The sequence below is a fragment of the Streptopelia decaocto genome (genome assembly GCF_964273445.1).
Source record: "Streptopelia decaocto genome assembly, chromosome: 25".
Taxonomy (NCBI): domain Eukaryota; kingdom Metazoa; phylum Chordata; class Aves; order Columbiformes; family Columbidae; genus Streptopelia; species Streptopelia decaocto.
Window position 1 is genome coordinate 1,765,433 of NC_138680.1, and position 20,076 is coordinate 1,785,508.

General features: G+C 56.9%; 4 protein-coding genes across 4 annotated transcripts in view; 2 read left to right on the plus strand and 2 right to left on the minus strand.

Annotated features, from left to right (window-relative positions):
• Positions 1 to 138: 138 nt before the first annotated feature.
• Positions 139 to 2,897, minus strand: CIAO1 (cytosolic iron-sulfur assembly component 1; the record flags this gene model as incomplete). Its single annotated transcript, XM_082072476.1, has 7 exons — positions 139 to 534; positions 615 to 702; positions 1,316 to 1,517; positions 1,618 to 1,706; positions 1,802 to 1,913; positions 1,987 to 2,135; positions 2,759 to 2,897. The coding sequence occupies 7 exons, from the start codon at positions 2,895 to 2,897 to the stop codon at positions 294 to 296; spliced, it is 1,020 nt and encodes a 339-aa protein (XP_081928602.1). The 3' UTR covers positions 139 to 293.
• TMEM127 (transmembrane protein 127) lies at positions 2,896 to 6,823 on the plus strand (the record flags this gene model as incomplete). Its single annotated transcript, XM_082072477.1, has 3 exons — positions 2,896 to 3,238; positions 4,948 to 5,112; positions 5,587 to 6,823. The coding sequence occupies 3 exons, from the start codon at positions 2,896 to 2,898 to the stop codon at positions 5,892 to 5,894; spliced, it is 816 nt and encodes a 271-aa protein (XP_081928603.1). The 3' UTR covers positions 5,895 to 6,823.
• A 2,982-nt stretch (positions 6,824 to 9,805) lies between these two features.
• STARD7 (StAR related lipid transfer domain containing 7) lies at positions 9,806 to 16,883 on the plus strand. The gene is made up of 8 exons (XM_082072730.1): positions 9,806 to 10,243; positions 13,224 to 13,387; positions 13,625 to 13,674; positions 14,024 to 14,134; positions 14,221 to 14,303; positions 14,520 to 14,619; positions 14,989 to 15,073; positions 15,982 to 16,883. Exons 1-8 carry the CDS (start codon positions 9,828 to 9,830, stop codon positions 16,158 to 16,160), a joined length of 1,188 nt encoding a protein of 395 aa, XP_081928856.1. The 5' UTR covers positions 9,806 to 9,827; the 3' UTR covers positions 16,161 to 16,883.
• Positions 16,884 to 17,694: 811 nt separating this feature from the next.
• Positions 17,695 to 20,076, minus strand: part of LOC309450116 (PH and SEC7 domain-containing protein 4-like) — a gene marked incomplete at its 5' end in the record, with an annotated part of 3,362 nt that continues 980 nt past the window's right edge. The window contains 4 exons of the mRNA XM_082072780.1: positions 17,695 to 18,297; positions 18,795 to 18,932; positions 19,014 to 19,158; positions 19,241 to 19,520. Of these exons, the coding sequence (XP_081928906.1) occupies positions 18,043 to 18,297; positions 18,795 to 18,932; positions 19,014 to 19,158; positions 19,241 to 19,520 (818 nt within the window). The 3' untranslated portion in view covers positions 17,695 to 18,042. The remainder of the gene's footprint in view (positions 18,298 to 18,794; positions 18,933 to 19,013; positions 19,159 to 19,240; positions 19,521 to 20,076) is intronic.

The following is a 20,076-nucleotide window of genomic DNA, read 5'->3' on the forward strand; positions in this document are numbered from 1 at the left end:
CTAGGAGCGCAGGAGTGGCGCTAAACGCTTCCTGCAAGGCACAAAAGGGGTTTGTCCCCCTTTGTCACCTCCCCCAGCACCTGGGGAGCACCCACACCACATTGCGCACACCCCGAAAGGAAAAGACGGGGGTTTTAGGCAGGGTAACACAAATTTATTGAGCGTGGGGCAGAAGGAGCTGGGAGCAAGTCCTGCCATATCCCCAGAGCCATCTGGGTCCTGCTGCATCCCTGGGGCTGCCAAAAAGTCCAACCCATGGTGAGGAGGAGGTGGGAAGGTTGGATTGAAAGCCCTCAGCAGATTTCGGGGCGCTGGTACTTCCAGAAGGCGATCTCGCCGTCGTCGCTGCACGACGCCAGCAGCCCCGGCTCCTTGGGGTTCCAGGCGACGCAGTTGACGTCCTGCGAGTGCGCGCGGGGGACGTGGGCGGCCAGCGCGAAGGTGGGCTGGTGCGGGTCGGAGGACGCGCTCTCCTCGAACACGCGGATGGCGTCGTCCCCGCAGGCCGTGGCCAGAGCCCCGGTGAGGTGGCACCTGGAGGGGACACAGCGCTGGGGTGACCCGCGCCGAGAAAACGGAGCTGGGGGAGTCGGATGCCAGTTGGGGTCACTCACCAGGACACGTCGTAGATGGTTCTGGAGTGGTAACCGGAGAGGGTGCAGACGCATTTCCAGGTGGGGTCGTTGCCGCTGCAGCTCACACCTGGATGAGAGAATAACTTGGGGTCCCTGCCTGCGCTTCCCCAGCGGGTTAGAGAATCATTTTGGGTGGAAAAGAGCTTTAAAATCATCGAGTCCAACTGTTAACCCAGTCCATGTCCCTGAGAACCTCATCTCCGTCTGTCCAACCCTCCAGGGATGGTGACTCCAGCACTGCCCTGGGCAGCCTGTTCCAATGCCCCACAGCCCTTTGGGGAAGAAATTGTTCCTAAATCCAACCTCAACCTCCCCTGGCGCAACTTGAGGCCGTTTCCTCTGCTCCTGGCGCTTGTTCCTGGGGAGCAGAGCCCGACCCCCCTGGCTCCAAGCTCCTTTCAGGCAGTTCAGAGATCAGAAGGTCTCCCCTCAGCTCCTGTTCTCCAGCTGAACCCCCAGGTCCCTCAGCCGCTCCCATCACACTTGTGCTCCAGCCCCTCACCAGCTCCGTTCCCTTCTCTCAACTCACTCCAGCACCTTCTTAGCACGAAGAGCCCAAAACTGCCCCCAGGATTTCCAGCTTGGCCTCCCCAGTGGGACGGTCACCACCCTGGTTCCCCTGCCCGCACTCAGCAGCCGTTCCGCACCCCGTGGCTCGCAGGACGGGCCACCGGCCTCACCTTCCTCGTTGCCCGGCTCGTAGCGGCGCCAGATGCGCACGGTTTTGTCGTCGCTGCAGGACGCCAGGCGCTCGCCGCTGCGGTCGAAGGCCACGCTCCACACGGTGGACTCGTGTCCCTCCAGCGTGGCGCAGCACACCCAGTCGTCCTCCTCCTCCTGGTACAGCTTCACCGTGTCGTCGTAGCTGGCCGAGGCCAGGAGCTGCGGGGACACGGGTGTCACCCGTCACCCGCGGGCTGAGGTGGGTGGGGCTGGAATAGGGTTTGGGGTGGAAATTGGGGTGAAGCACCCTCGTTTTTACCTCCTGGTTGGGGTGCCAGACCACGTGCTTGACGTCCTGCGTGTGGGAGTTGAGGACGCTGACGCACTCGTACTCCTCCTCCTCATCCACTGCGGGGACAGAACCCTCACGGTGAGGACGGGGAGGCTTTGTGGGGGGACACAGCCCCCGGTGTCCCTCCCAGCCCCCCCAGCTCTCCCCTCACCTTCCCAGACCCAGACGCTCTTGTCGCGGCTGCAGGTGGCGAGCAGGGTGCCCGAGGGCGCCCAGGCCACCGACTTCACCTCGTTCTCGTGTCCCTCCAGCGTGGTGACGCACTGCAGGGGGACAGCAGCGGGTGTACGGGGTGTTTTGGGGCGCGGGGGGGTGTTTTTTGGGGGGGGGTCTCACCTCAAACCCATCCTCTTGCCTCTTCCAGATGCAGGTGGTGGCGTCGAAGCTGGCGGAGGCCAGGAAGGAGCCGCAGGGCGACCAGGCCACCCTGCGCACCGTGCGCTGGTGCCCCTCGCCTAGCACCGCCCGGCACGCCCAGCCCGTGCCTGGGGACAACGGGACACTGTGAGACGGGCCCCGCCCCAAGCCACGCCCCCTGTTCCAAGCCACGCCCCCTGTTCCAAGCCACGCCCCCTGTTCCAAGCCACGCCCCTGCCAAAAACCACACCCCTGCTCCAAACCACGACCCTTCCCGCACGCCCCGCCTCCTGCAGCGGCCCCTCCCACACTGAGCCCCGGGTCCGCCCCCTCCCCATGACTCCGCCCCTCCTTATTATCCTTAGCACTTCTAGCTACGCCCCCTCATCGCAGCCCCGCCCACACTGCCCCGACCCCGCCCCAATCCAGCTACTCTGGCCCCGCCCACTCGAAGCAGCCCCGCCTCACTGCCCCTTTAGCCCCGCCCCCTACCGCAAACACCCCCTCTAGCCCCGCCCCTTTTCTCAGCCCCATCGCCTATCTGACCACGCCCCCTCACAAAGACACTCCCCTTTAGCCCCGCCCCTCACAAAGCCCCTCCTTCTTTTCCACCGGTAGCCCCGCCCCCTCATCGACTTCCTCCCCTATAGGGTCTCTGACCCCGCCCCCTCCCCACGGACACTTTTAGCCCCGCCCCAAACGATCCCTCACCGCACCTTGGCCCCGCCCCTCGCCCCCCCCCCCCGCTCACCTTCCCGCCCCCACAGCCGGATCACCCGGTCCCCTCCGCACGACGCCAACAACCCCCCGCCGGGGCTCCAAGCCAGGAACCAGCACCGCGAATCGGGGTGTCCGGGGACCCTCCCCAGCAGCTCCAGCGCCTCCTTCATGCCGCCCCTCGCCGCCACGCACGCTGACGTCAGCGCGCCGGAAGCGGAAGCGGGGTTGCCGAGGCCCGAGGCGGAGCCGGTGTCGCGGTGCCGGGCCGCGATGTTCACCCCGGGCGGGCCGGGGCTGCCGGGCGGGCGGCGGCGCAGGGCGGCGGGCAGCGCGCTGCCCAAGCAGCCGGAGCGCAGCCTGGCCTCGGCGCTGCCCGGCGCGCTGTCCATCACGGCGCTGTGCACGGCGCTGGCCGAGCCCGCCTGGCTCCGCATCCACGGCGGCACCTGCGCCCGACAGGAGCTGGGAGTCGCCGACGTGCTGGGCTACGTGGATCCCGAGCTGCTCCGAGGTGAGGCCGGGTCCCCAAAACCCCCATCCCGCTTCCCCCGGGCCCAGACACCCTCCCCATAAACCCCAGAGTGCCAGGGGTTGAAGGGCCCTGGAAAGCTCACCCAGTGCAATCCCCCCATGGAGCAGGAACACCCAGATGAGGTTACACAGGAAGGTGTCCAGGCGGGTTGGAATGTCTGCACAGAAGGAGACTCCACAACCCCTGGGCAGCCTGGGCCAGGCTCTGCCACCCTCACCAGGAACAAGTTTCTTCTCAAATTTAAGTGGAACCTCCTGTGTTCCAGTTTGAACCCATTACCCCTTGTCCTGTCACTGGCTGTCACCGAGAAGAGCCTGGCTCCATCCTCCTGACACTCCCCCTTTAGATATCTGTGAACATGAATGAGTCCCCCCTCAGTCTCCTCTTGTCCAGCTCCAGAGCCCCAGCTCCCTCAGCCTTTCCTCACCCGGGAGATGCTCCACTCCCTTCAGCATCTTTGTTGCCCTGCGCTGGACTCTCTGCAGCAGTTCCCTGTCCTGCTGGAACTGAGGGGCCACAACTGGACACAAGATTCCAGGTGTGGTCTCCCCAGGGCAGAGCAGAGGGGCAGGAGAACCTCTCTGACCTACTCGACCTCAATAATAAAGATTTATTCCTTCCCCACATCACCCAAATGAGGTGGTTTCCCCCCATTTTACCGCTGAAACTCCCCAGGGTTCGCTCTGTTAAACGAACCACTCCAAACCCCACTGTAAACCTCATTAATAATGTTTTTTCCTTCCCCACATCACCCAAATGAGGTGGTTTCCCTCCGTTTTACCGCTGAAACTCCCCAGGGTTCGGTGTGTTACATGAATTCAGCCGCAAATGTCAGTGATAAATGGGGGATGTGCGGTGACTGGTGGCCAAACAGGGCTCACCCCCCACCATGGCAAATGAATCAGTCAATACGAAGGAAATAAAGCACAAAAACGTCATTCCCAACTTATTTTATAAGCCGAGAGGCGGCTGCGTCCCCATTATGAGATTTGTGCGTTGTTGAGGGGGTTTAGAGAATCAGAGAAACTTTTTGGGTAGAAAAGACCTTTAAAATCATCGAGTCCACCCGTAACCCACCCCCAGCACTGCCCCATGTCCTGAGAACCCCATGTCCGTCTGTCCAACCCTCCAGGGATGGTGACTCCAGCACTGCCCTGGGCAGCCTGTTCCAATGCCCCACAGCCCTTTGGGGAAGAAATTACCCCAAATTTCCAACCTCAACCTCCCCTGGCTCCCACCTCCATCACAGACTCAGATCCAAGCGCCTGCGACTCATTTCCAGCCCGTATCTTTATTAATCCCTTTTAATGTGATATTAATTTAACCGCGGGGGTGATTTTAAACCTCCTTTAGCCCCCAGTTCCAGTTCTGGATGTGCAGAATCCACACGAATCCAGGTGGGGTGACACAGGATCTCCCTCACCTTGACCTCACATCGCCGGCGGGATGTGTCATTAAATAAAAGCCTTTTAATTAACCCCCTCGGCTTCACTTTCAATAAGGAACTCATGCAACCTGCTTTGGTATTTTGCCTTTTTAGCTTTAATTCCCCCAGCGATAATAGTTTATAAAGTGAAACACACGACCGGTCCAACCGCTGCGGTGTAATCGACGCCGCTTTCTCCGTCTGGGGAGCGATTTGGGGTGGAAAACAGGCTCGAAATCCACTTTTCTCCCTCTCCTCGCAGATTACTGCATGAACCCGCAGACGGTTCTGCTGCTCCGCGTCATCGCCGCCTTCTGCTTCCTGGGCATCATCTGCAGCCTCTCGGCCTTTCTGCTCGACGTCTTCGGCCCCAAACACCCGGCGCTCAAGATCACCCGGCGTTACGCGTTCGCCCACATCCTCACAGGTAATTCCTGCGGGAACAGCGATTCCACCCCCCCGGCTCGTTTAGTTTTATCCCCGATGGAAAAAAACACATCCCCCAAAGGCTTCTTTGCAACCTTTTGGTTCAGAGTTGTGGCGCAGAAGCCTCGTGCGGCTTAACCGAGAGTTAAATCTTGCGGGGAAGAGGTCAAGGACGAGCGTTAAGCACCTATTAACAGGTTTTAGTTTTTACAAGAGCTCCCGTAGCGCCTGTGTGGGGGATAAGGTCACCTTTGCGGCTCACGAGGAGCTTTCAAATCCTTTTTCCTGGGCTGAATTAATATGTGAGCGGCTCAGGGAAAGTTCTCAGCCCGTTTGCCTAAAACAAACCCTCCCAAACCGCTCGGCTTCACTTGTTTTCCCCCCTCAGCGTCTGTTTGATGGATTAATCATGAAATGAACACCCTGATTTATTATTTCCCGGCGTTCTTAGCCTCTCTCCGGCTCTTTTCTGCAGTCCTGCAATGCGCCACCGTCATCGGCTTCTGCTACTGGGCCTCGGAGCTGATCCTGGCCCAGCAGCAACAGCACAAAAAGTACCACGGCTCCCAGGTTTACGTCACCTTCGCCGTCAGCTTCTACCTGGTGGCGGGGGCCGGGGGGGCGTCCATCCTCGCCACGGCCGCCAACCTCTTGCGCCATTACCCCACCGAGGAGGAGGAGCAAGCGCTGGAGCTCCTGTCCGAGATGGAGGAGAACGAACCGTACCCGGCGGAGTACGAAGTCATCAACCAATTCCAACCACCGCCAGCTTACACCCCCTGACGGCGCCACCTTCGCCGCGTCCCCCCCCCGCCAAACTTCACCTTCTCGCCGCCCCCTTCGTGTTTCAGATCCTTCTCGCGCAGAGGAAAGGACCGTTTGGGTCGGGTGAGCGATGGTTTCTCCCTGTCCTTTCATTTTAATGCCGCCGCGGTGCGATTTTGAGCCCCGGGTGGAAGTAACGATGGCGGAGGCGCCCGCTGAGGATTTTCACCAGTTTTATCTCGTCCCCACCGCCAAGGAGGGGGAAATGGCGCTGGAATTGCTCAGCGGACTCAATCCCTCCTCCGAGGTGTAAAACACACCCGAAAAAAGGCGTCACGCACGCGCGTGTGTATATATTTATATATATATATATATATATAGGGGAAGCGCTGGTGAGGGGGGAACAGCCCTTTCCAGCGTCTGGACAGACACAGAACCAACCCCCCCACCGCTCCACGTGTCCCTTTTTTTCTGACCACACGAGCGTTTTGAGCATTTTGCACTTTATTTCAGCCTCGGGGGTTTGGGGGTGAGGACGGTGACACTTTCAGGCCGTCACCGCTATAAAACCCCCTGACATGACATCCCAAAGCTCTTTGGACACCGGCGCTGGTTTTGGGGGCAGCTCCAACCCCTCACCGAGCAAATTTTGGGGGGTTTTTAGCCAAGATACGACCAGACTTCGGCTCTGGGAAATCGGCGTCTGTGCCTGCGGTTTTATGCAAGTTCCCCATCCCGGCGCCGACCGACTCTTCTGCTTTTTGCTCCCGCTTTTAATCTTCATGTTTTTCTGTCCTGCTCTTGGTCTTCTTACCACAAACCCCACAAGAAGACGGACACCGAGGAGCAAACGCTTCCCCAGATGGTTCCGAATCATCCATCAACCAGGTTTTTTTTGGCTTTTTAAAGCAAAATTAATATGTAATAAAGAAACACGGATGCATCAACCCGAGCACCGCAGCACCAAAAACCTCAACGCCGAATCTGCGAAGGTTTAGAGGAGGAGTTTTAGGACAGAAAAAACACTTGTTGTACGTTCTTGACCATCCCCTTAATGCTTTTATTCCCTATTTTCTTCCCACCGGCTGTTTTGCCCGGTTTGTCCCCCTATTTTGCGCCCCCCGCGGCAGCGCTGGCTATGCAAGAGCTTCGGCCGCTCGCCGGGGCTCAGACCAGGGCACTAAATGGGAAACAATCAACGCGGGGAGGACACGGTGAGACTGGGAGGGGGAAAATCAACCCTGAAAAACCTCGAGGAGGAATTTCAGCCCCTTGAAAAACCTTCAAAGGGGAAAATCAGCTCCTGAAAATACTCGAGGAGGAAAATCAACCCCTGAAAACCCTGGAGTAAAATCAGCCCTGGAAAAACCTTGAGGAGGAAAATCAGAATCACATAATCCCAGCATGTCAGGGGTTGGAAGGGCCCTGGAAAGCTCATCCAGTGCAATCCCCCCATGGAGCAGGAACACCCAGATGAGGTTACACAGGAAGGTGTCCAGGCGGGTTGGAATGTCTGCACAGAAGGAGACTCCACAACCCCCTGGGCAGCCTGGGCCAGGCTCTGACACCCTCACCGGGAACAAGTTTCTTCTCAAATTTAAGTGGAACCTCTTGTGTTCCAGTTTGAACCCATTACCCCTTGTCCTATCACTGGCTGTCACCCAGAAGAGCCTGGCTCCATCCTCCTGACACTCCCCCTTTAGATATCTGTGAACATGAATGAGTCCCCCCTCAGTGTCCTCTTGTCCAGCTCCAGAGCCCCAGCTCCCTCAGCCTTTCCTCACCCGGGAGATGCTCCACTCCCTTCAGCATCTTTGTTGCCCTGCGCTGGACTCTCTGCAGCAGTTCCCTGTCCTGCTGGAACTGAGGGGCCACAGCTGGACACAAGATTCCAGGTGTGGTCTCCCCAGGGCAGAGCAGAGGGGCAGGAGAACCTCTCTGACCTACTGACCACCCCCTTCTAACCCACCCCAGGTCCCATTGGCTTCCTGGCCACAAGGGCCCAGTGCTGGCTCATGGTCACCCTGCTGTCCCCAGGACCCCCAGGTCCCTTTCCCCTACGCTGCTCTCTAATAGGTCATTCCCCAACTTACACTGGACCCTGGGGTTGTTCCTGCCCAGATTCAAGACTCTACACTTGCCCTTGTTCTATTTCATTAGTATTTTCCCTGAAAATACTCGAGGAGGAAAATGAACCCTTGAAAAACCTTTGAGGAGGAAAATCAGCCCCTGAAGATCCGTGAGGGTTGGATGGGTGGGTGCGGGGCGTGGGGGAAGCTGGCAGCGCGTTTTTTGGGGGGTTTTCCCAGCCCCGACACGGCTCCTTTTCCTCCTCATCCACTTCCACGTCCCCGGCCAAACCCACGTCCCGCCGGCTCTTCCCCGGCGGCAGAATCATTGGGGTTTCCTCACTGGGGACTTATATGCAAGGGGGGGGGGCTGGAGTGTAAATATTCTGTGCATAAACACACTGTATTTCTGTAAAAAAAAACCCAAAAGAGGCAAATTCATGTCGTTTCCCTGCCCTGGGTGGAATCCGGGCGGGGTGTGGGGTGCTGTGGGTTTTGGGGCTCCCCCCGGCCCTTCTGTGTGGAAATAAAGGGGGTGCAAAGAGCCATGTGTGGGGGATTGAGCTTTGTTCTGGGGAATGGGGGTGTCCCCTCTTTGTGCTGTGCCCCGATGAGCAGCCCTGCACCCCAGTAACCAACCCTGCACCCCAGTAACCAACCCTGCTCCCCAATAACCAGCCATGCACCCCAATAACCAACCCTGCATCTCAGTAACCAACCCTGCATCCCAATAACCAGCTCTGCTCCCCAGTAACCAGCCATGCACCCCAGTAACCAGCTCTGCATCCCAGTAAACATCACTGCACCCCCATAACCAACCCTGCACCCCAATAAACGTCTCTGTACCCCAATAACCCCCTGCAGCCCAATACCCCCTGCCCCCAATAACCCCCTGCACCTCAGTACCCCCCTGCACCCCAAGAACCCCCCTGTCCATACACCCTGTCCCCCAATAACCCCCCACCTGCAGCCCTTGCACCCCTCTAACCCCTCTGTCCCCCATAACTCCCTGTGCTCCCCAATAACCCCCTGCCCCCCAATACCCCTCTGCACTCCAATAACCCCCCCTGCCCACACATCCTGTCCCCCAATAACCCCCTGCCTGCATCCCCTGCACCTCCGTAGCCCACTGCCCCCCAGTAACCCCCCTGTACCCCAATAAACCCCCTGCCCATGCACCCTCTCCCCCAATAACCCCCCACCCTCACCCCCTGCACCCCTATAACTCCTCTGTCTCCCATAGCCCCCCATGGCCCCCAATAACCCCTGCCACCCAATAACCCTCTGCCCCCTAATACCCCCCTGCACCCCAAAAACCGCCCCGTCCTCACCCCCTGAACCCCCATAGCCCCCCTGCACCCCTATAACCCCTCTGTCCCACATAGCCCCCCGTGGCTCCCAATAGCCCCCCTGCACCCCCATAATCCCTCTGTCCCCGATAACCCCCTGCCCCCCAATACTCCTCTGCACCCCAATAACCCCCCCTGCCCACACACCCTGTCCCCCAATAGCCCCCGCCCGCACCCCTATAACCCCTCTGTCCCCCATAACACCTTCGTGCCCCCAATAAACCCCCTGTGCGCCCCAATAACCCCCCTGCACCCCAATATCGGGCCCCGCCCGCACTCCAAGCTCCGCAAGTGGGGGCGTGGCCCTGCCCAAGCCCCGCCCCTCGCTCCAAGCCCCGCCCCCTCGCTTCGCGCGCCCCTCGCGCCCTTGCTCTCCCCTCCCCGCGTCCCCCAGCGCACAAGGGGGCGGGCCTTTCCCCGCCGCCACCCAATCACCGCGCGGGGCAGGCGAGCCACCACCCAATCGGCAGGCGGCGCGGCGCGATGACGCAAGCACCCTGCGACGCGGGGCGGCCCGCGGAGGGAGCGGCGGCATGTTGCAGCCGCGGCGGCCGCTCGTCGGGCTCGTCTCCCGCTGCGCCCGCACCGCCCGCCTGGGCCCCCGCCCGCCCGGGGCCGCCGAGCCCGGCGGACAAGCGGGGGGAGGCGCGGGGCGGCGGGGCCTGCTGGGCCTGCTGGCGCGGCAGTGCAGCTGCCTGACGGGGCAGCGGGCGCGGCAGGCCCGGCGGGGCTGGTGCCGCGGGGGCGGCGGGAGCGGCGGGGACGGGGCGGCGGAGCGGGCGCGGCGCAGCGGAGGCGGTGGAGGCGGCGGCGGCGGCGGGGGGTGGTGGTGGTGGCGGGGGCTGCTCCGAGGCCGCCCCGCCTTCGCCGCTACCGGCCGCCTCATGGCGACTCTGGCCGGTGTCTTCGTCTGGGACGGGCAGCGGATCGAGGAGGAGGAGCTGCAGCGGTGGGTGCAGCCGCGGGGCCCCCGACACCCCCACTGGGAACCCCCCAAATCCTCCGCGGCCCGGGGTACTCGGCGCTTCGGGTCCCGAACTCCCCGCCCCCTCCGTTTGGGGGCCCCCAAACCCTCAGGGGTGATCCCCAAACCCTCAGGGGTAGCCCCCAAATCCTAAGGGGTCCCCTCCCTTTACCAGGTGCAATTGGGCTTGGGGTGCCCCCATCAAACCCTTGGGAGATGCTCTTCCCCCCGCCAAGTCCACCATCGATGGGGGTGCACCCCGATTTTCTAAAGCTCCCAAACACTATGGGGTGCCTCTCAAATCCTCAGGGGTACCCCCCATGTTCTAAGGGGTTCCCCCTCTTAGCAGGTGCATTGGGACTTGGGGTGCCCCCACCAAGCTTTTGGGAGATGCTCTTCCCCCCCGCCCCTCAAGTCACCATCATTTGGGGTGCACTCCAATTTTTTAAAGCTCCCAAATCCTCAGGGGTGCCCCTCAAATCCTCAGGGGCCTTCCCCCCCGCCCCTTACCAGGTGCATTGGGACTCGGGGTGCCCCCCCAAAACCCTTGGGAGATACCCTCCCCCCCTCACGTCCACCATCGCTGGGGGTGCACCCCGCTTTTCTAAAGCTCCCCAATCCTTGGGGTTGCCCCCCAAATTTTTCTACGGTGGGAGAGCCCACCCCAAATCTCTCCAGGTCTGGGGGTGTTACCATCTGTGCGTTCTGTGCTGTGTGTTGATGTGGGGGTGAAGCCCAAGTCCCCCCCCAGCAGGGTGCCCCCCAAATCCTCAGGGTTCTCCCCCCCTTACCAGGTGCATTGGGACTTGGGGTGCCCCCACCAAGCCCTTGGGAGATGCTCCTTCCTCCATCACTATGGGTGCACCCCAGTTTTGTAAAGCTCCCAAATCCCTGGTGTGCCCCCCCAAATTTTTGAGGGGTGGGGGAGTCCCCCCAAACCTCTCCAGGTCTGGGGGTGTCAACATCTGTGTGTTCTGTGCTGTGTGTTGATGTGGGGGTGCACCCCGAGTCCCCCCCACAGGGTGCCCCCCAAATCCTCTCTAAATCACTGACCTCTTGGGGTGTCCCCCTGCCCTTTTTGGGAGCTGCACCCCTGCAAATTGGGCCACCCCTGCCCCCCCAGTTCTCTGCTTGGTGCCCCCCACCCCCCTTGTGATTTTGGGGTGCACCTTCCGCCCCCCAATCCCCACCTACCCCAGGGGTGCAGCACAAAGGGGTGTCCAGTCCCCCCCCCTGCAATACTGAGGGTCCCATTCGTGCTGCTGCACCTGGTGGGGGACACACGGAACCCCCCAAATCTGGCTACAAAAGGTCCCTCTGACCATCCCGGTCGCTGTTTGGAGCGCGTGGCGTCGTTAAGGTGTAATTATCCCGTGTGGGGTGTGACGAGGCGGGAGAGGGTAATTAAAACCTTAATGAAGAGCTCGGGGTGCGATGGGGCAGCGCTGGGTTCCCCCCTTTTAAATTCTGCTGCGTCGTCCTGACCGTCCTGTGGGCATTAAATACCCGGTATTTATTTAAGTAGCTTATTTAAGGCTTAATTAAATCTTGGAGCTAACGAGAAACACCCCAACCTGTGACACATTTAAACATTTTACGGAGATCCCGACTTCACCTTTACACCAAATCCCGGTTTTATTCCCAACTATCGTGCGATAAACCCGGCCTGAGGTTTTCCAGTGCGCTCAGCAAGGCTGGGCTTAGGTAGGCTTGGGATTAAAAGCAGAGTTCAAGGTTACTCACCTCAATTTAAGGACTTCTTAAGCCCAACCTTCCTCCAGTGCCCTTTTCCAGAGCTCGCTGTGATTAACCCTCTTTATTCTTTAATTTCTCCTTATTCCTTTAATCACTCGCTGCCTTTTGGGCTCCGGTTTAGTTGCAGGAGCAATAAACTCCTCCCAGGTTTAAAATAACTCGTTGCGTCTGTATCGTCTTTCTCTTCCCCTCCCAACTCTCCTTCTCCTCCCTCCGCTTCTAATTTAACTTATTTCCTTGATAAAACCCAAATCCCTGTTCTGGCATCGCTATCCCCACCTTTATTTTTATAGATTTTAATGGTTTTGGGGGTAAAAAACACCCGCAGCTGGTGTCCCCTATGGTGATGTCCCAGCTGTCGAAACACCGACACAAACCTAAATATTAACCTAAATATAACCTAAATATTAAAGAAATATTATCCTAAATATTAACAAAGCGCTTTAAATGCAATAAAAACCAATTTGTAGCGGTTAAAAATTCACACCAAGTGTAAATAGAATAATTGTGATCGCTGGTTTTGTCCTAACAGGGAAACGCAAAGGGCAAAGAAATAAAATAAGAAAGAAATAAAATAATTAAGAATAAAATAAGGAATAAAATTTCTGTGCAAAGAAATGAAAAATCAAGACTTTCTGGGCATTATTTCGGTTCAGTTTTCTGGGTAATACAGAATAAAGCTCGAGACAGACGCGCGGCGGCTGCTAAGACACGTAGAAATGTATTTATCCTGTTGTAAATTAGTCCCGCGAAGCGTTGGGAGCGACGTTAATTCAGCCAGACCGGCGAGACCTGCCCCGCAGGTTCCCAATCCGCGCTTTAATTCCACCTGGCGCTAATTACTTTAATCTAATTAGTGTCTCCAGGTTGGTGCGATCCGCCTTCCGTGGGGTTGGGGACTCCAGATGTGGAAAAACCAGCTGTTCTGCTCCGATGTTATTTATTATATTAATTTATGGTGCGGTTTATCCGCTTTTATCACTTCCCAGGAACAAGCCCTTTTGTGTTTCCTCTATAAAACAGCACCAACCCCTTAGAATTTAAGAATAAAAAGGCAATTATGGTGGATTTTTGCTGCTCTTTCCCCACTAAAATCCCTCAGGGTGACGCCTGGGGAGGTTTTACCCATTTCAGGTGAATCCGTCTGTTGTATAAACAACCCGACGAGGCTTCGGTTGTTAATTATTGTGTGTTTTCTCCCTCCTCGCAGGTCGGCGCAGGAGATAAAATACATGGAGAACATGTCGGGGCTGCGGATGGAGCCCAAACGGGAGCGCGAGCCCGGGGAGCAGCCCTGGGAGATGATCATGGACAAAAAGCACTTTAAACTCTGGCGCCGGCCCATCGGGGGCACCCACTTGTACCAGTACCGAGGTAACGGGACCCCCCGAACCCCCTTTTGAGCTGGGATTTATCCAAAATGTTTTAAAAAGTGGGATTTGTCGCACCTTGTTTCGCTCTCCGCACATTCCACCCCCATTTAGCACATCAAGGGGGGTCCCATTTAGCACATTTAGCGCTACCGCCCGCCTTAAAACCACATTTTAATTTCAATTTTGCGGCGCTGAGGTTGAGATTAAGCCGGGATTAACAACTCTTGCTTTCCCGCAGTGTTCGGGTCGTACACGGACGTGACTCCCCGGCAGTTCTTCAACGTACAGGTGAGCGCGGTTGCAAATAAAACGCACCCCCTGCCGGGGAAATAATGAATATATTCATGTTAATACAAGTTCTGCGATGGAAAGCCGAGCGCGGTATAGAGTACAAGCAGGGATTTGGGATTTTATGCTTGTTTCTGATAGAAATAAAGGAGCGACGCGTGCGGGATGTGTGTTTCTGGTCCTCCCATCGCTCCTGCGCTTCCTCTTTGCTGCCTTTTAAATCATATTTAATAATTCCCCGCGGGTTAAATGACACAGATGAGAAGGTCATGGGCTGGTTAACGCCGCCGTTGGACTTTTGCCGTGACGCCGCTTGTCTTTAACATCTTTTGTCCTTTTCTTTCGCCAGCTGGACACTGAATACAGAAAAAAATGGGACTCGCTGGTCATCAAATTAGACGTAATTGAGCGAGACGTGGCCACTGGATCCGAAGTGATTCACTGGGTCACTCATTTCCCGGTGAGTTTCTCCTTTTTATCGCTTCCCGGTGATTCTCAGCTGGTCGATGCCTTTATTTGTTGACTTTTTAATCTCTTTTTGTCCAGTATCCAATGTATTCGCGCGACTACGTCTACGTGCGCCGGTACAGCGTGGACAAGGAGAACAACCTGATGGTGCTGGTCTCACGGTGGGTTGTTTTTCCAACCATTTCCCATCTCTAAACCAAACTTGAGTGCTGGTTTTAAACTCCACGAGGTTTTAAACACCCCCCTCAAAACCTCAGGGCTCTGCCTCAAAAATACAGTGTTTTTTGGGGTGAAAAACTTGGGTTTTTTGTACCTGACTCCAAAATATCAGCGGGTACTCCGTGTGGCTCATCTCCTGCTTTTCTCGTTCCCCCCAGGGCTGTGGAGCATCCAAGCGTCCCCGAGGACCCCGAGTACGTTCGGGTCAGGACCTACGAGTCCCAAATGGTCATTCGGCCCCACAAAACCTTCGACGAGGTGCGTTTTGGGGTGGAAAAGCTGGAAAATAGGGTGGAAAACTTGTTAGGAGGGGGGAAGTTCACCTTTTCTGGCTGTTGTCTGGAGCGCTAAGCCGGGGTGAATAGCGCAGAGGGTCAAAAGGGATGAGTTATTGTCCCAAAATGAGGGAAATGTGTCCACGTGCAGCTCTGGAAGGCTTTTAAGCTTAATTCCAGCAGTTTGAGACTCTTTCTGGTGCTCTTGGAGAGACAAACGTGTCGAATCAAAGCACCAAACTCATTTTAAAAAGCCTTTGACACAAGTGACCTGGAAGGGGATTTTAGGAGAGGATGCGAAGCCTGACGGAGTTTTTCTCCCACTTCAACCTCTTGTTTCCTCCTTTTCCAGAATGGTTTTGATTATTTGCTGACCTACAGCGACAACCCCCAGACCGTGTTCCCCCGGTACTGCGTCAGCTGGATGGTGTCGAGCGGTGAGTTGGGGTGAAATTTGGGGGGATTCAGGCTCTTCTCACAGGATCCCAGGATGCCCATTGACCACGACGCTCTGGCTTCTGGAACAAGCGCCAGGACCAGAGGAAACGGCCTCAAGTTGCGCCGGGGGAGGTTGAAATTGAACCTTGGGAACAATTTCTGTTCCTTCTGGAAAAAAACAGCAGGTTCCTTGTGTTTTTTTCTAATAAAATGAGCTGGTTTTTCCCTATTTCAGAGCAGCGCTGGCTCTGAAGTGTCTCTGAAAAAGGGTTAAAATACATTCGCTCACCACACTCGACCTTTATTTCTCGCACCGCCCCGCGTTGCCAACCACAAAAACCGCTTTTCTTCCGCTTTGCGCTCTTAAATGCGTCTAAAAAGGCACAGGAGCCGCCTCCGTGTGCTAAACACTCGTTTTTTAAGAATAAAATTCTAACATAAAATTCTAATTGGGAGAAATGCGACTGTGCAGAGCTGGTGCAGCAGCGGATGTGAGAATTTAAAAGGTTAAACGTTGAAAATATTAAGTATTTTAAATTAAAGTGTTAAATATTAGAAGCCCCTTAATGGCTGCAGGATCCCCCCCTTGAATAAAGTGGAGCTGAGTTATTAGGAGAAAATTGGGAGAGAGGAAAGATGTTGGGCAAGAAAATCAGGAGGGGACACAAAATGAGGGAGGGAAAGAGAAATTAGGAGGGGAAATGAAAATTAGGAGGGGAACAAAATCAGGGAGGGAAAGCAAAATCAGGAGGGAAAAGAAAGATTAATAGGAGAAGGAGAAATTAGGGAGGAAAATAGAGTGAGGGGAGTGGGGCTGGGGAAGGACAAGGCCAGGATGTTGTCACCCCAGCCCGGTGGCACTTTGTGGGTCACTGTCCCTCACCCCATCCCACTCTCCCCACGCCAGGAATGCCGGATTTCCTGGAAAAACTACACACGGCGGCTCTGAAAGCCAAAAAACTGGAGCTGGAGGTGCGGGACTACATGGCGGCGCGGCCTGCGGACAGCGAGGGCAAGGCCGGCATGGCGGCCCCCGAGCACAAGGCCGACGGCTCCTGCGGCTCTGCCCAGCTGGAATTTGCCTGACCGGACCCCCCCGGGATGACGGGGAGCTCAGCACTGGTGAGGGACCCCCCAAAATGTCACCCCGACGGAGCCGCCGTCGGATTCTCCCCCCCCCTCGCTTGTCCCCGAATCTTCGGGCCTACGTGAGGACGGGGGTGTCGCGTCCCCCCAGCTCCGCCCTGTGTGTTTGTGGGCTGATGAAAAATGTCGTGTCGTCGCTAAATATTTCCCAAACGGGGAAAAAAATACTCTAAACAACATAATTTATGGCCTCCCCCCCCCCAAATCCTATTCTGAACCCCAAATATTTTTGGCTCGGCGCTCGCACTGGATGAGGATCCTCCACAGAACTGTCTTGGGGTGTTTTATGGTATTTTACCCCCAAAAGTGTTGTTTTTTCCACCAAAAAGACCCTTCTACCCTTCCAGGGGGGTGGAATTACCAAGGTGGGGCCATGAACTGGTGAAACTGGGGGAAAAATGCTATTTTTGGGGTGGTTTTTAGCTGCTGGTTGTGTAGGGGATGGCGGGGGGGGAACCTTTGTGCCGGTGACAACCGGGGTCACCGTGACCCCCCGGGGCCGATCCCGATGGGTTGTGGCACAAGGTGGGGTCGGGAAAAGCAAAATACTTAAATAAATCATCTCTCGTAGCCACAGCCCCGGATCCTCATTAATTTCCCTCGTTAATGAAACCTGATGGACTCAGGTTTGTCCCCCCTGCAGCAGCGATAACTGGAACCCGCCCCCAACCCTCTTTAACCCCCCCCTTCAAATACATTTATCATAAATATTAAAGCTAAATAGTAATCCCCACCTCAGAATAAATTTATCATAAAAAATCCTAAATATTAAATCCCACCTTAAAATAGAAGTTAAGCCTAAATATTAATCCCCTCACTTAAATTTAGCCTAAAAATTCTAAATATTCAGTCCCACCTTAAAATAAATGTTAAATCTAAATATTAATCCCCTCCCTTAGAATAAATTTATACATAAATGTCAAATCCAAATGTTAATCCCCACCTTAGAATAAATTCCTCATAAGAAATCTAAATTTTAATCCCCACCTTAGAATAAATTCCTCGTTAAAAATCTAAATATTAATCCCCACCTTAAAATAAATTCCTCACTAAAAATCTAAATACTAATCACAACTTAGACTAAAAATATCATGAATATTAAAATCTAAATATTAATTTCCCCTTAGAATAAACGTGTCATCAATTTCTCACCATGCCCCATCAGCAGCCCCAATAAGCGCCGTTAATTAGCCCTATAATGAGGAAGAGCTCCAGGAATGGGACCCATATGCCCCACGTCATGAATGTTTTGGGGCGTTTTCCCATGATTTTGGGGTTTTTGGTGCTCTGGCTCCGCGTCGGGTCCCTTTGGCTGAGGACAGGGCCAAAAACTGAAGGCGTTGGGTCATTTTGGGTGTTCCAGGGGCCGTGGGGGTGCACACCCCGGGGCGGGGGGCTCACCCTATAGGTGACACCGCTGGGTATCGTCTATACTGTCACCTCCCAGTGTCGCCAACCCCCCCGCTATGGCATTTGGGGACACGGGGGTGGAAGCGGTGACACATACACCTTTATTGCACTACGCAGAGCAGCAGGGAGGGGGTGCAGCGCGACACTTTTGGGGGGGCCAAGGGGGGGCTGTGACCCCCCTATCCCTTGTTTTTGGGGGGGCTGTGACCCCCCCCATGCTTTCTATTTAGTGGGGGGATGCTGTGACCCCCCCATCCCTTTTATTTTTTTACGGGGGGTCTCCCTGAGTTTCCCCATCCTAAATCGCAGCCCCCCCGAGTTGGCTCAATGCTGGTGGTGCCCGAAGGAACCTCGTACCGGGGTGAATTGAGGGGGTGTGTGTCCCCCCATCCTCAGTGTCCCCCCCCATCTGTCACAGCAGGTTCTTGTTGCGTTTGGGGACAATCTTCCTGACGGTGCGGCGCTCGGAGATGTTCCTCTTGACGCGGACAGTGGGGGCCTGGGGGGGCTCGGGGGCCAGCGAGGGGCTGGAATGGGCCTTGGTGAGGGTGGGGGGTTCCGGGGGGGTCAGCGCCGGCCCTGCCCGCGACTCCCAGCGCTCCAGGTCCTGGGCGCCCGCGCTCAGCCACGTCTCCAGCACCTGCACGTAGGTCTCGTAGCGGCGGCGCTAGAAGGGGAGGATGAGGATGGAGATGAGGAACCACCACGGGGACATCCCTGTGTCCCTGGTGTCCCATAGCATTCACATTTCTGCCATGGGGGAAGGATGGAGATGAGGCATCACCACGGGGACATCATCGTGTCCCTGATGTCCCCATGTCCTTGGTGTCCCCCATGTCCCTGGTGTCTTTCATGTCCCCTGTTGACCCATAGTGGTGTCTCTGCCATGGGGAAGGTAAGGATGAAGATGGGCCACCACCACTGGGACGTCCCCGTGTCCCTAATGTCCCCAGGGTCCCCTGTGTCCCATAGCACTGTGTCTGCCATGGGAAAGATAAGGATGGAGAGGAGCCACCACCATGGTGATGTCCCCATGTCCCTTGTGTCCCATAACAGCATCTCTGCCATGGGGAGGATAAGGCTGGCGATGAGCCACCACCATGGGGACATCTCCATGTCCCCGATGTCTCGTAACAACACTAATTAGCAGTTAACGAGCCACACCTCGTAGAGCAGGTAGTCCCTCCGCAGCCGATGCTCGTCCAGCACCCGGCCCCGCTTCTCGGGGAGGTTCCGCTGGTGCTCGTGGAGCTCCTGGGCCACCCGCTCCATCCACTCCTCGTGGCAGCGCTGCTGCTCCTCCTGCCACGGGAGAACAGTTGGGTGGGTGCTGGGGGCACCCATGGGTGCCTTCCCCCCCAAAACAAACCCCGTGGGGCTCACCGGGGGGCAGCGGCTGGGGGCGGCGGGCAGGATGGGGCGCACGAAGCGGCGCTGGGACCCCACGGCGGCGGGGAAGGGGGGCGAGGAGAAGAGGGCGGCCACTAAATTGATGCGCGAGATCCAGGAGAGCATTTCGTCCGGCGTCCTGAATGGGGATGGATGAGGTCACGGGTGATGTCATCGCCCTCGCGGTGATGTCATTGTCCCTCTTTTTGGGGGGTACTCACGGGGCTTGGAAGAGGAAGACGCGCCAGTCGGCCGTCTGCAGGCGGAAGACGTTGGGGCGCTTGGTGTATTTGCTGGCGCGTTCGGCCAAGGCGTGGTGAACCCCCAAAGGTTCTTCAGCCTCGGGTGCCCCCTCTTCTTCCTCCTCCTCCTCCTCCTGGGGGGCCGGGGAGGCTCCCGCCCGGGGGGGACCCCCCGTTCGCCCCCCAGGTTTGAGGAAATAGAGGACGGTCCCTTTGAGAACGGCGTGGAAGGCTTTCCAGCCTCGTCTGCCCCACGGCGCTATGGGGGGGAAGAGAAGTTGGGGAGGCAGGATTGAACCCCCCCCAAAGCTGGGACCCCCCCTCCAGCTCCAACAGACCCCAGCGTTGCACCCCAATTAGCCCTAAACCACCCCAAATCCCCCTCCTTGAACCCCCCAGCACCCCCAGTTGGCCCCCAAACCACCACAAATCTGGACTCCCTAAAACTCCCCAATACCCCCCCCAGATCCCAAAAGAGCCTAAATCTGCTCCCATAGACTGTAAAGCACCCCAAATCTGCCCCCTCCAACCCTATAGACCCCCAATACCCCCCCTAGATCCCAGAAGAGCCAAAATCTGCCCCTTATAGCCTCTAAACCACCCCAAATCTGCCCCACCCAGACCCCAGAACACCCCAAATTCCCCCCCTAGATCCCAAAAGAGCCAAAATCTGCCCCTTATAGCCTCTAAACCACCCCAAATCTGGCCCCCAGACCCCAGAATACCCCAAATCTGCCCCCCAACCCTATAGACCCCAAATTCCCACCCCCAGATCCCAAACAAGCCTAAATCTACCCCCCCATGGACCCTAAACC

Bases quoted from the DNA above. Each gene is read 5' to 3' on its own strand.
- STARD7 (XM_082072730.1), top strand. From the start codon at position 9,828: ATGTTGCAGCCGCGGCGGCCGCTCGTCGGGCTCGTCTCCCGCTGCGCC. The intron at 13,388-13,624 runs GTAACGGGACCC...GCTTTCCCGCAG, and splicing joins CCACTTGTACCAGTACCGAG to TGTTCGGGTCGTACACGGAC. The intron at 13,675-14,023 runs GTGAGCGCGGTT...TTCTTTCGCCAG, and splicing joins GGCAGTTCTTCAACGTACAG to CTGGACACTGAATACAGAAA.